Source organism: Haliotis rufescens, unplaced genomic scaffold, assembly GCF_023055435.1.
Source record: "Haliotis rufescens isolate VD_foot unplaced genomic scaffold, xgHalRufe1.0.p SCAF_11, whole genome shotgun sequence".
Taxonomy (NCBI): Eukaryota; Metazoa; Mollusca; class Gastropoda; order Lepetellida; family Haliotidae; genus Haliotis; species Haliotis rufescens.
In genome coordinates, this window is record NW_025963791.1 from 27088538 (window position 1) to 27103021 (window position 14484).

Here is a 14484-nt window from a genome sequence, read left to right on the forward strand (position 1 = left end):
GTTCATGTTTGGTATTTTATCAAAACTAATCAGAGACAAACAATGGAACCCAATAGTTTCATGTTCGTCTCTCTGAGTTCTGATTTAAATGTTCATTCAATCCGATCCCTTATAACTCTTATCTCAGTATCAGTTTAAATGATAAAACTACCAACCTGGTTGAGCATGCATAGCAATAACTTTATTGTGAAAACTATGAAAACAAATACCAGTAGAGAACACAAAATACAAGCTTCACTTGAAAAATGTATTATCTAATGACATTGAAACAAATAACTGGAGAATGTATCAAAGAAAATCATTCTTCTATCTACATTACACTTAAGTGAATCAATAAATCCGTGGAAGATAACTACAACATAGAGTGAAGGCCTCATTGACTCTAAACCACATTGTCTTGACACATCAACATTTTGGTCCTGGAAGAATCCAAATTGGCTTTAAGGTTTTCTATATGCATTCCACTCATATTCAAACCACAGGTAACTTCACATTTGATGTTCCCCAGACTAATATTTATAAAATCAACATATTTAAAAACTTATATTTTTAAATTGTCTTTAAATATATAATAGAAGAAGCCCAGAGAAATCAGACTTGCCACAGTATTGTAGACTTGCTAGAGGATTTGGGGGATTTTTTGTTTCAGGCACTGTATGAGAGACTAGATGTTCCCAGGAATAGACACGCTTACCCTGTAGGACTATTACAAGCTTACCCTGTAGGACAATTACAAAACCAATGGCCCAATAACCTTGATGGCCCAATTTTCAATTATACCACTTTTCAGTTTGTATTAGTAGGCCTAAAATTCAATGTAGGTGGTCAAAAAAATATAAAAATAAATAATTTCAACTTCCAGATCAGTACTGCTACTATTGCCTGAAAAACTTGTAGGTCACACCATTACGGAAGTATGACTGCGAAATGATATCGAAAGATCATTTATTGGGGTTCGAATAAAGAATCTTTTACTTATCATTAACCATTTCTTGTGTGTGTGTTTTTTCATTTTAACTAACTCAAAAGAGTCAGCAAAGAAAATGTCAAAAGTATTTTTTCTTTTTCTAATTTCTGGGTTTTTTGTTGGTAGGTATTGTGAACCAACTAAATAATAAGGCCTGAGGAACATGTCCTCATGGCATGCTGCTACTGAACTCACACCTCTGAATCATCATACACAATCATCTGCATCTAGATGCCTACAAGCAGACATTTTCCTCGTCTTCTTCAGTAAAGCAAAAGATAATCTACCACCAAAAATGCGAGCTAAAAAAACAAGTGATAAAAATCTTGACTGGTGCCATACGGTGATACCCTTTTTCACAGTACTGTTGAGCAGCTCCAGTAAAGCAGATGATTGCATCCCCATTTGCGCTTCACAAACACAACCTTTTCATTTTTCACTACGCCCAACACTACTGAGACACAGTTTTATTGTCCTGATTTGTTCCATGTTTAACCCTCACCACTTCAAATGAAATAAATACTCTTCCATTTTAACATTTTCAAGTTTTCCCTCGGCAAAATTTTATTTGATTTTTTATAATACAGGTTTTGAAACTCATTTTTTTTCTATTTTATACTTGCAATCAAGCAACATATACACTATGCAAATGAAATCCGAACATAATGCATTTTCTTTCAGACAAATGACTATCTGTTCTCAACACTCATTTTCACACAAAATACAAAGCAATAGTTAGTGTGGGAAAACATTACACTGAAAGCTCTTATAGATTTTTTCACAAAATCAATCTCACATAACTGATCGTTTTGATGAGAATCCACAGTAAAAAGAATAAAAAATTCCGAAGGAAGAAAAGATAATGATGCTATTATCAAAATCTAAGACTGAGTGCTATCTTATACCAGTTTGGAAAAAAAGTTCTAGTGAAGAGATAAACTGGTTCCCTGACATCAGATACACCCAACGTTGCACTGGATAGTGTTTGTGTTTTACAGACTGGAGCCCAGTCTCTGCAGAAGGTCATCATAAGGACCGAGATGTGTGAAATCCATCAACTTGATGTGAGGACATAACTTCGTCTGTACATTCTCCATGTCATAAACCAGCAGGCTAGACACCAACAGACCTACTACATCCCTGTGGGTGTCTGACAGCCATACCAGTTATCATAAATGACTTGACCTGCATACTTAGCACATAGGACATCCTTGCCACAAGAAATCTTTTCTCACTGGCTGAGAATGAGACATGTCTGGATTTAACCCGCTTGGATACAATGGATTAGTCTGTCTTACAGACCCTGATACAAATATACATCAAATACAGCCCATGCAAGTCTATAATGTTTGGCAAGTCTAGATTACTGCAGTATCTGAAAATCAAGAGAGTCACTGGGCTCCCTTTTATTATATTTTTATTAAGATAACTGAACAACTGTTTTTTTCTGTACGATATGTTCATTTCAGAGACTAGATGTTAGTCTAACAATGGATGTGTTTTGACTCTTGGGTGAGAAAAGGTCACCAGTACCTCATGCTTATCTTAATAGGTTACTTACAGGAATATCTGGATGATTGTGTTATGCTTATGCTGTCAACTACTGGTTTGTCTGGCCAAGATTTGATCACACCAAGAACTTATTGTGACCCTGAATCCACTTGGTTTGTAATGATGAGGATGAGAGGTAAGGAGATTCACACCCTAACACTGTGACAAGGTAGGGATAAGAGGTCACAGGATTCACACCAGAATCTGTAAACAACTGAACAGACCCGTGCCTACCTGCCACTGTGACAAAGAAAGGTTGGGACATGAACGCAGACTGGTGCCACAGATTACACAACCTTAGTAACCACTGTGGGATGAAGGATCATAGAAGGAGAGCATTCATACCAGAATCTGTCCACCATCAAGAAGACCAGTGCCACAGACTACATAACCTTCCACTGTGACAGAGAAGGCCGAGAACGAGAGCATTCATACCAGAATCTGTCCACCATCAAGTAGACCAGAGCTACAAACTACTTAACCTTCCACTGTGACAGAGAAGGCCAAGAAGGAGAGCATTCATACCTGAATCTGTCCACCATCAAGTAGACCAGAGCTACAAACTACTTAACCTTCCACTGTGACAGAGAAGGCCAAGAAGGAGAGCATTCATACCTGAATCTGTCCACCATCAAGTAGACCAGAGCTACAAACTACTTAACCTTCCACTGTGACAGAGAAGGCCAAGAAGGAGAGCATTCATACCTGAATCTGTCCACCATCAAGTAGACCAGAGCTACAAACTACTTAACCTTCCACTGTGACAGAGAAGGCCGAGAACGAGAGCATTCATACCAGAATCTGTCCACCATCAAGTAGACCAGAGCTACAAACTACTTAACCTTCCACTGTGACAGAGAAGGCCAAGAAGGAGAGCATTCATACCTGAATCTGTCCACCATCAAGTAGACCAGAGCTACAAACTACTTAACCTACCATTGTGACTCTTCCTTAGACTCTCCCTTGACATAGATGGTCTTCTCAGGGGTCATGACAGACACAGAGTTGATGTGGCCGGTCACCTTCTCTGCTTCCTGGACATCGGAACATTTGTTCATGTCGATAGTGCCCTGCGGTACCGTGTCAGGCTGCAACACAGCATCACATCGTAATCCCATCATGTTCAGACAAACAATACAAGAAGTAACTACAAGCTAGAAACACTATCCTTATATCTCATGATTGAACCTTGTACATTTCTTTCAGTGGCATTTAGAAGTTGGTGTGATGAAGAAAGACAAGTTCTATGGATAAACAATTTCTTTATTACAATTAGTGCGACGTTTCAATTGCTTGATAAAGGTGTTAGGATCTACACCGAAACGTCGCACATATTTGAAACGTCGCACATATTGTAATAAAGAAGTTGTTTATCCATAGAACTTGTCTTTCTTCTTGTACATTTGTCTTTTAAAATTGCATCTGTCCCGTAATGGAACATTTCTGCAATAAACATTATCTTATCTTACAGTAAATTACGGTTTTAACGAACTCAAAGGGACCACTGATTTAAGTTCAAAATAACCGTAGTTCATCATAAACATAAATACCACATATATACAGCAATGGCCGGGACCAAAAAATAAGTTTGTTATATCCGTCAGTTCGTTATAAGCCTGTTCATTATAAGTGTAGTTTACTGTATATAGTTCGAGTAGTGCATATCCAAATTTGGCAACTTCACCTTAAGTTCATATTATTGCCATTGCAATTTGCTTGACTGATTATCCAAATTAAGACACAGTAATAAAGTTAAAGAATCCAGATGCACATAAATTCAGGACTTTCATCAGGATGACAAGGGGTCTTATGGATGACAACTTCTATATTATGCATACACAATGTTTCAGGGCCCCGTTCCACAAAGTGATCTTAGCGCTAAGTCGATCGTAACTCCCATTCTTTAACACTGACTTACGACAATCGTAGCGCTAGGATCGCTATGTGGAACGGGCCAAGGGCTACTTCTTGCCCTTTCACCAGGTGTGCCTGATGTGCACGTGTAACCAAGAAGCTATCCATAATAATGTTCCTGGCCATGCTTAATCTAACTTCTAAATGTCTAAAAAGACTTTCATAAAGAGAGATATTGAATAAAACATGAAAATTAACATTCCTAGTGTAGAAAAATAAGAAGAGTTGGCAATTCTACTTACATTATCATCCACAGACCATGTGAGCTCGGCATCATCGTACAAAACAAAGAACCGCCGCTGCCATCTCTAGAAAAGATGGAAAAGGGGAAAAATTGAATGTTTGCAAAACTGTACACATTTTCTGCACACATGACAACAAAGTCATGGCCTTACAATCGTTGAATTAACTAACTCAGGTTAGCAGTGTCTTTGTCACATGCAAAATTGGCACACACACTGATACAGGACTGCTTGGCTACATTGGTTCAAGAGTGGCATCAAATTCACTCAGTCATGGGACATTTTACACCTCTAAATTCAAACTATCTAAAGCAATTACGAAAAGACCAAATCTTTCATTGGCATTTCAAAGCTGATCCTGCAGGCTAAAACTAAAATAAGTTTAGGCTTGTTACAATTTATTTTGGTTCAGAAGGAGACGGAGCGATAGCCCAAGAGTAAGTGGCAAAACAATAATTTAGAGAATGTCATCCCTCTTGCCCACTTTCTCATGTGGCTTGTCTATAAAGCAAGAGCATCCATCTTTATTTAATAGCCCTGTGCATACCTGTTTATTGGTGCCGAACTGAAGCAATTATCGATCAATCCCACAAATCCATCAATTTCCCTAATCTGAGCTTATTTCAAAGTATTGACATTATAAACATTCCACCATTAGCCCAGCCAGATGTTTTTGTTTAATTTAATCTAAACAAAGATGTTTCCGGTTTTTCAATAAGCACTAACTTTGAATAAGAGCATGTCCATATGAGGGCTAAGCTTGCCCAGCTGGCATTTATCTTAATGCAAAGTGATGCCCACTTCCGAGGAACCTGTCAAAACCATGACCAAGATTTCTCCTAATGCACTATGTAGGGCTTAATCTCCCATGTCACTCCGGACCAAGGGGGTTATCATCAGCAGCACGTTACACTGACAGACAGGGACTCCATGTACAGATGATGTAAGCCTTCACAGGCTCCTACACTGTTATCACTAGAAGAAATGGAAAGTTTATCTACTGCTGATAGCAGCTGTGATGGTCTTGTAAAAGTGTGATAACACATATAATTGATGACAGGGTATCTCCATAACATGCATGGCGTATTCCAAACTTAATCAGAACGGCCTGCAATGATGATGAGACTCATTATTCACAAATAAGGAGGTCTGCCTTTTCCTACTTTAGGTTTTGAGTGGAAATGTGGAGAGACCATTTTTTAAAGTTTGCAAACATATACAGAATCAATAAATTATGGTTTACGTTTCACTGAAGCATGTGTAGCACTCTGTTCAGAGCTATTCTACCTTAGCAACAATAACATGTGTTGGAAATAATGTAAGTTAAACAAGATAGAAGATGAAAAACACTTCCTTTTGTACAGTCCGAATTATAGTTACAAAAGACAGTTACTTCTTCAAACACTGGATTTGTTAAACTGCCGAAATGATAACAAAATATTTGCTAATATCTTCAACCCCCCAAAAAGCAAAAAGCAAAATATGTTACACAAATTATCTCATAGACAATGTCAAGATATGATGTTAGAGTATCTACACTAAGTGTACGCTGTCAGCCACCTCATGATATATATAAATGTTTATATACAGTGAATAAAAAAAAATATGTAATGTACATTATGTATATATACCTCTCATGTCTATAATTATATTTATTCCCATATGTAGATAGTCTGTACCCTGCCCTACGAGGGAGTTCTGTACAATAACAAATTCTTGATTCTTGTAGACAAAACTAAAATCAATGTTAGTAAGCTGAGGTAATTGGATAGTCTCCTGATTATGTGGATCCTTCCAGTGATTGCTCCGGAAGAAAGTCACTCTTTGTTGAAGAATGACCTCATCACCTAACTACCTAGATCTATCTTCACTATCTCAGTCATCATGTTTTGTTCAAAACTTAAAAGTAGAACACAATTCACAACATAAGCTACTCCAAAACTATGTCCCTTACCACTAGTCAGACGTGACTGGATCTATTGTTCTTTGATATGAAGGTCGAACAATTCACAAGCGATGTGAACAGGAAAGTAAATCAACAGCTCTTCCATGACACTAAACATCTATCCCTTGTCAGCACTACAGTCAATTATCACTGTGATGTAATTTATTGGCATCCACACAGCTGCTTCCTGACAGATTATTTTCATTTGGCTATAATGGATATAGATGATGACATTAACCATCTCACAGAGATCTTTTACCTCAACCCCTGCTTGTTGCCTATGCTAAAAGAATCTACCTGAGCATGCCGATGCACCCAACATAAGACAGTACTGAAGTTTTTATGAGGCATTTGGCCATCTCATCACAAAGGCTAAGAACAAAGTATCAAGACAAAGAAACGAATGTCTAAACTGATAACTTTCGAGAGAAATTATTGGGTATATGTTACACTGGAATGTTGGTTATGTTGGCAAGTACCAAGACCGTGTGTCCCTCCCTACTTAGACCATTATGTAATGAATTATAAATGGAAAGCAGGTAGGAAAACAAATGGGAACTTGCCAAGAGAATGTGTGTCTCTGGTTATATACATCAGCTGTTGAAATATGCACTGTTGTACATTTACTGCCTGTCAGCTGTAATATATGGTGTTACTGACTGGGGGAATAACTTAATAACATCCTGTGGGGTCGTGACAATAAGCCTATTAATATCCTTAATGGTATGTTAATTGTTATGAAAAAATGTTAACCTCAGTTGTATTATTTGGCATTTGATAGTTAGAAGTGAACTTGTATCTTGAACCTGTTTATGTTCGGAAGTTAAATAAGAGAGAAAAAACTTTTTCATAAACAAAAGAAACCTCAACTAGAAATTGAGTCCATTGTACGATTCCGACCACATCACTTTCAAATAGTGATGATATCAGGTGTTTTCGCGAAAAAGGTGAGCATATCCTGCCCCACCATCACAAATACATGCAAAGGCAAGTCTAAACAAATTCAAATTCACCTCACAGTATCAAAACATACTAATTAACTAACTACATAAATTTTGTATCAGTACAATTTACACTGTTCCTGTTATATGTAACATGGCTCTCTACTACATTCACATTACCGTAACACCTCAAAACAGCTTGTCGTAAGAGTCGACTAACGGGATCGGGTGGTCAGTCTCGCTGACTTGGTTGATGCATGTCATCAATCCCAATTGCGTGGATTGATGCTCATGATGTCAACCACTGGATTGTCTGGTCCAGACACGATTATTTACAGACCACCGTCATAAAGCTGGAATATTGCCAAGAGTGGCATCAAACAACAAACAAACCAAACCAATCAAAACAACTTCACTGTGATGTAAGAATTCTTGTTTTCTTGAATATAATCTGAGTAACATTTTCATGAAAAATTAGTTCTAATAATGTTTACTTAAGTTTCTCAGGCAGCACTAACAGCCAGTAAGAAATCATGAGAATGTTAGCCCCAGTGCATGCTACAAAGTAGACTGACATTCAGCCCCTACAATGTTTTATCTTATTTAAGATATATATCGACAAAATTAAAAAATTGCCAAATAGCCAAATGAACCCCAGAACAATCCTTAATTTCAGAGCTGAGGCAATCTTGACTTGCCAAATCATACTGGACTGGACTTGGTCTCCTTTTTTAATGTAAGGGTCTATGTGACAGACTAGCTACAAAGTAGTAGGGTCAGAGGAACCCAAGGCTGACTATCTCTACCATCTGAGCTGAGCAAAAAGGTGAGGACAATAGGTCAGGCACTGCCTCATGGCATCTATTCTATCGTTGAAACTTTGCCATAATTCAAGATAAATGATGCACACTTCAGGCTATTAACTCAAGTATTTCTAAACCATCCACCTACACAAGCATGAAATCATGTCAGTTAGCATAGCAACCTCATAATGATGGAATGATCAGTATGTTCATGGTAAGATGAATGCTTGATTGGAATTTTTATAGCTTATATAAATATTCTAACATATTGTTGATGGTCATCTCAACAGAAGTGTCCATGACAGACTGGTGGTATGAGAAAAGAGATGTAAATGTGACTTACAGGAGGGAGTAATGTTCAGAAAGTAATTTCACAATTTCATGAGAGCATGGTTTGAGTCAAAGTTCAAAATGACAAAATGTTTGTGGAAATAAATAAGAATCAGCTTACTCGGAAAAGGCAGTGAGATGAAATGGGTTTAACATTGCTTTCAGGTTCAGGTTAGAATCAGTCTTAGCAACCCATGCTTGTGTTAAAAGGGTCAACTAACAGGATTTGGTGGTCAGGTTCCCGGACTTGGTTCATGCATGTCATCAAGTCCCAGTTGTGTGGATTAATACTCGGGGTGTCAATCACTGGATTGTCTGGTCCATATTTTATTATATACAGATCACCGTCATGTAGCTGGAATATTGCTGAGTGCGGCGTTAAACAACAAACAAACAAACAATTTTTTCACTTTCAATGGGCATGATAAAATGTGTGTTGCCTGCTTGTACTGGTCTGGGCTAATGCCAGATTAACAGTGTTCAATAAGCCAGCTGAGATACCATGCCTCAGTTTCACATGGATACCCCACTTGCCACATTATCATGATCACTGATTCCAAACTGAATCCAGTCCTTGTTTTATCCCACCAATGTTGGGTAGCAAGTGCCGTCTTGTAATTTCTTGTAATGACATGGCCTGAGGATCGAACCTACCAATCTTCAGGCCGATGCTCGATCCAGTACACCACAACAACAATACTGCGGTTAAATGATGTTGTGCTATAAATAATCAAGTTTGGACAATGCTGAGCTAGAAAAACCTGTGAAGGAAAGCATGCGATCAACACCATACTTATTTCATTTCAGATGGATAAACAATTATCCTTTATATACTTTTTATCCCAATGCTAAAAGCACCATTAACAACAGATAAATTCATGAATTCATGAATAATTGATCTACTATGTTCAAAACGTCTATCCAAACATGTTTCATAAGATATGTAACACTGAAAAGTCTATCCAGAACATCCCATTCGGTTCTAATCTTAAATCTATTTATCCTGAAAAACCTGCTGCCAATTACATTTGATGTAGAAATGCACCTGAGCATGGCAAACATCATCTGTTCAAATCAGTGCAACATTTTTTACAAGCATGTTTCAGAGGTGCAAGATGCCATCGAACAGGAAGAATTGCTAGCTACTTCCTGCAAAGTACAGATGTATGGTCACCAATAATCACTTTCTGACAGATGAGAATTTCAAGTAGATAACGGATGTCCTTCATATAAACATCCACTAAAACAGGAAACAATTGATGATGTACTTGGCTTATTGTGTTGTTAGTTCCACTTGAGTGTGAGTGCAAGTTAGTTTTAATATTTCAGCTATATGACAGCTGACTGTAAATGATCAAGTCTGGACCAGACAATCCAATGATCTATATCATGCGGCCAAGCCATCATCCAAGTCTGAACCAGACAATCCCATGATCTATATCATGAGGCTAAGCCATCATCCAAGTCTGAACCAGACAATCCCATGATCTATATCATGAGGCTAAGCCATCATCCAAGTCTGAACCAGACAATCCCATGATCTATATCATGAGGCTAAGCCATCATCCAAGTCTGAACCAGACAATCCCATGATCTATATCATGAGGCCAAGCCATCATCCAAGTCTGCACCAGACAATCTCATGATCTATATCATGAGGCCAAGCCATCATCCAAGTCTGAACCAGACAATCTCATGATCTATATCATGAGGCCAAGACATCATCCAAGTCTGAACCAGACAATCCCATGATCTATATCATGAGGCTTAGCCATCATCCAAGTCTGAACCAGACAATCCCATGATCTATATCATGAGGCCGAGTCATCATCCAAGTCTGAACCGGCTGCTACAACAAGCAATATTATCTTTGCCTGATTTCATTTCTGATTGGGTTGTTGAGCATATATAATAACAGCACTCTTTTACCCAAAACAATTAAACTAGAAGATGTGTGAAAGATACATAAACGATCACTTCGCTCAACCTCACAATAGCATCATTGTCATATTACATGCATTGAGAAGGCAAAATAAAACAATTGGTATGCTTTCCTTTTCCAGAAATAATGCTACATTTATGAAATATTCATGTCAACATTATGAAACACAAATTTCAAAGGTGAAACTAGTTTATTTTTCCAGAAGAGTTGCTGTTTGAATAATTAATGGCAGGAAGCCAATGCCAAGCGTTATCATTACCCTTGTCATATGTCAGACACGTCATATTCACAAGGGGTGGCTAACTTTCTATACGGTTCATTTGCAGATTACATCTTTAGTCAGAGACAAGACAGATAGTTAGCAGGACATGACCACTGTTAATATCTATTGGCAAAACAAGAAATGGCTTCAGGAAATATTTGTCTGAGCCAATATCCTGAACCTGATGAGTATGATACACCCATAAATATAATTAAAACAGAGGTGCAGGTGGTGGTGGTGTGGGTGGGGTGGGTGGGGTCGGGGGTGGTGGGTGGGGGTGGAGGAGAAAGAGAGGTGTGAAGCCACATCTGTGAAGGTAAAACTTGAGATGGATTCACCATATTTATCTCAAAGCAGCATTTCCAACATGATGGGCATAGCTGCTTACTGCAGGAGGTTATTACATGAAGTCTCAGGGGAAAATTAACTTGCATGTGTGATGGGTGCTACGGATGGGGCAGTGATTAGTGACCACATGCTTACGATATACGGAAGCATGTGATGGACTCTGCTTGAGTAGACTTCTCATGATTGTGGAAATTTTAATTGTTTTTGTCGCTTTTATTTGCAGACAGCTTTTTCAAGAAAGACAAAAAAATTATAAAACTGATACACATACCTGACAATTCTGTTAAATTTGCTTTCAAAATAAGTCACCATCTCATGCCAGACTATTGTTATCAGGTTATGAGGCAATGGTATGGGTTCTTAAATATTCAGACAAGTGCCAAACAAATATTTTTCAAAATGCATTTCTATAACCCATGGTAAAATTCCGACTAAATCCTAAGCATGTGTCTATGAATCAACAGCAAATATTGATTATGCCAGGTACAGCTAATTGTCTGTTGATAAATATATCTATATCTCTATATATAAAGAGTTAAAAAGAAACCTGACTTCAGCTATGTTACTGTACTTGCTAAGGTATTTCATGGCTCATTATTTTTTATTTTTTTTAGAAAAAAGAGTACTAATTTCTTTTTGAAAGCTAAAAAAGCTAAAATGCAATGTGTTTTTGCTGTTAGATTAACAGCAGTGAAGTATTTGATGTGAATATCAGTTCAAGCACTACACCACGTATTATCTAATGACCGACAGACCAAAGTTTAGAAATTGTTTTGCTGTGATATTTTGATGCCTTAAAATGTTTTCATTTCAAAGGAAATTATTATTTAATGACCATTGGGACTGTAATATATCACACAAGCTTTCCAATCAATTACTATCCTTTCTTTGTAATGTTGTGTTGATGACATGGCATTGATTATACAACTACACATATCTTTAAAAGAGTGTAAAAAAGCAGGATTCTTGTGCCAAGTGAAACCCCAGTGAGGTAAGCAGATCTAATAGTGAGTGAGTATGGTTTGACGCCGCTTTTAGCAATATTCCAGCAATATCATGGCGGGGGACACCAGAAATGGGCTTCACACATTGTACCCATGTCTGGAATGTCTGGAAACGCTTTAACCACTAGGCTACCCGACCGCCCCAGCAGATCTAATAAGTTTCAATATTTTTTCAAACCATTTAGAATGCAATCATGGTTCATTTACTGCTGATTGGCAAAGGACCTTAATCAATTGGGATAGCAGATATAAGCATATTCTGGCATGGCTAAGGGATGCAACTCTGCATATAAGAATTGAGGTCCTAGAGCATGTACACACATCTTCAAATTAGAAGCTGCAAATACAGTTGATTGTTTTCCACAATAATTTCTGTATCCATTAGTGTCATACACATACACAAAATATCCCAAAACATTTAATTTTCCACATGTTGTTTTCATTCAGCTAACAAAAGTACCGTATTCGACGTAATAAGCGCCCAGGGCGCTCTCAAAATTAGAAATAGGGGGCTCTTATTAGAATATTATTTTGAGTTGAAAAATCGTAAATTTCGTGGTTTATGCTGACAGCCTGAAATGTTTATATACGACAGAAATATTTTCAAGGATTTAATTGCCCATAATTAAGGGTGCATATAACATACGAGTACGTATTATACACAAATAAATAAGTCTTGTGTACGTAAAACCCTTGGAAGGGGTGCTAATTGAGATTGTTCACTAGCCAATATATTGGCAAATATCGCCGTGGTCGCTTATTAGAGCAGGGCGCTTATTACGTCGAATACGGTATATCAAATCATGCATACATTGTACATCTATGTTTGAGATATTTCAGCAGGTCGAGGAGATGGTATTTTCACAGACTTAATCTACTGTAAATTTGTCATTTTATTTGAAATATTGTAGAAAGTAAGCCTGAGTCAAAGTAGACACAATTTATGGTAAACAACTTCTTTAATCACTGTAAAGTCCTTTACAGTAAGTCAAGAAGTTGTTATCCATAAATTGTGTCTACTTTGTCATCCGTCAACTTTTAAGTAATGTCTATCAAACAATTCAACAGGTAGATGATGTCTGTGAAACACTTGTTTATGATAAACATAACATTCTGACAGTGTCCATTTACATCATGGAGACTCACGATACAGCAGTATCTCTCCTTTCAACACTTTTACTCTGAAAACATAAGCAAGATTACTAAAGCTGATATGACATGCTGCATGTAAACATTTTAGACAGATGGCAGCAGTTCATTCTGATCAGTAAACATACAGCGTCTAACAAGTTAAACGAGAAATGGAAAATTTATACCAAAGACAATCTATAGTCTTGTGTTAGATCTTGTGTCAAAAGATGAAGAAGTATGTATTTCAACATATAAAATACAGTGATGTTTTTAACTGGATCTTAGCTCTTGTAAAAGCGAGGTGAAATGGGGTTTAACGTTGCTTCCAAGAATATTGCACTTACATAGCAACGTGCCTGCAGATGTGTGTGTGTGGCTGCTTGTACTAGTCTGGACTAATGCCGATTTATAGTGCCAGCCAACTGAGATACCATGTCGCAACTGAACATGAATACCCCACTCAGACACAGTATACTGACTCTGAGCCGACCAGTCCTTGTTTTAGCCCCTTAATGCCGAGCGCCAGACAGGGTAACAACAAGTACCATCTTTTGGTATGACACGTCCGGGGATCGAACCCCGGACCTTCCACTCTTCGGGCGGACACTCTACCACCAGACCACGGAGGCAGTCCTCTAGTAAAAGAATGGCCCTTGTAGTCACAGATAAATGTGAACATGTATCTAGAGTATGTTTTGGAAGAAGCGGAGGGAAGAAGTGGTTCCTTAGATGACTGTGCCACCATTGCTGATTTCCAGAAACTAATTTTAGTTAGTGTGATTGAAGCCAAAATACAGGATTTATGGCAGATATGTAATAGAGGTAGAAGTTTTGTAAGAATTACAAATTTTAGAAGCTTTATATAAGAATGTTTTGTGAACTGGATCATTTAACCTTTGCTATGTTTAAACTCTGTGAACAAAAAAATAATAATGTTCATATTTATACACACCAAATCTGCACCCCAAAGCATGTACAAAGCGTTGCACTATTACCCCTGTCAAAGGACCAGTGTGCATTTGATTTTCATTCTCAACTCCCTGGTGAGCACAAAACCTAATCTGCCTCTGATTAACAGTCACATTGCCATCTCATCCTGTTAGG

The 14484-nt window shown here is 37.7% G+C and overlaps 1 protein-coding gene across 5 annotated transcripts in view; it reads right to left on the reverse strand.

Annotated features, from left to right (window-relative positions):
* The window catches only part of LOC124149319, a 115450-nt gene that overhangs the window by 67732 nt on the left and 33234 nt on the right, over window positions 1–14484 (reverse strand). For all 5 annotated transcript variants that reach the window (XM_048392481.1, XM_048392480.1, XM_048392484.1 and 2 more), the window contains exons 3-4: window positions 4675–4740; window positions 3455–3606 (exon numbers count right to left, since the gene is read on the reverse strand). In XM_048392481.1, the coding sequence (XP_048248438.1) occupies window positions 3455–3606; window positions 4675–4740 (218 nt within the window). The remainder of the gene's footprint in view (window positions 1–3454; window positions 3607–4674; window positions 4741–14484) is intronic.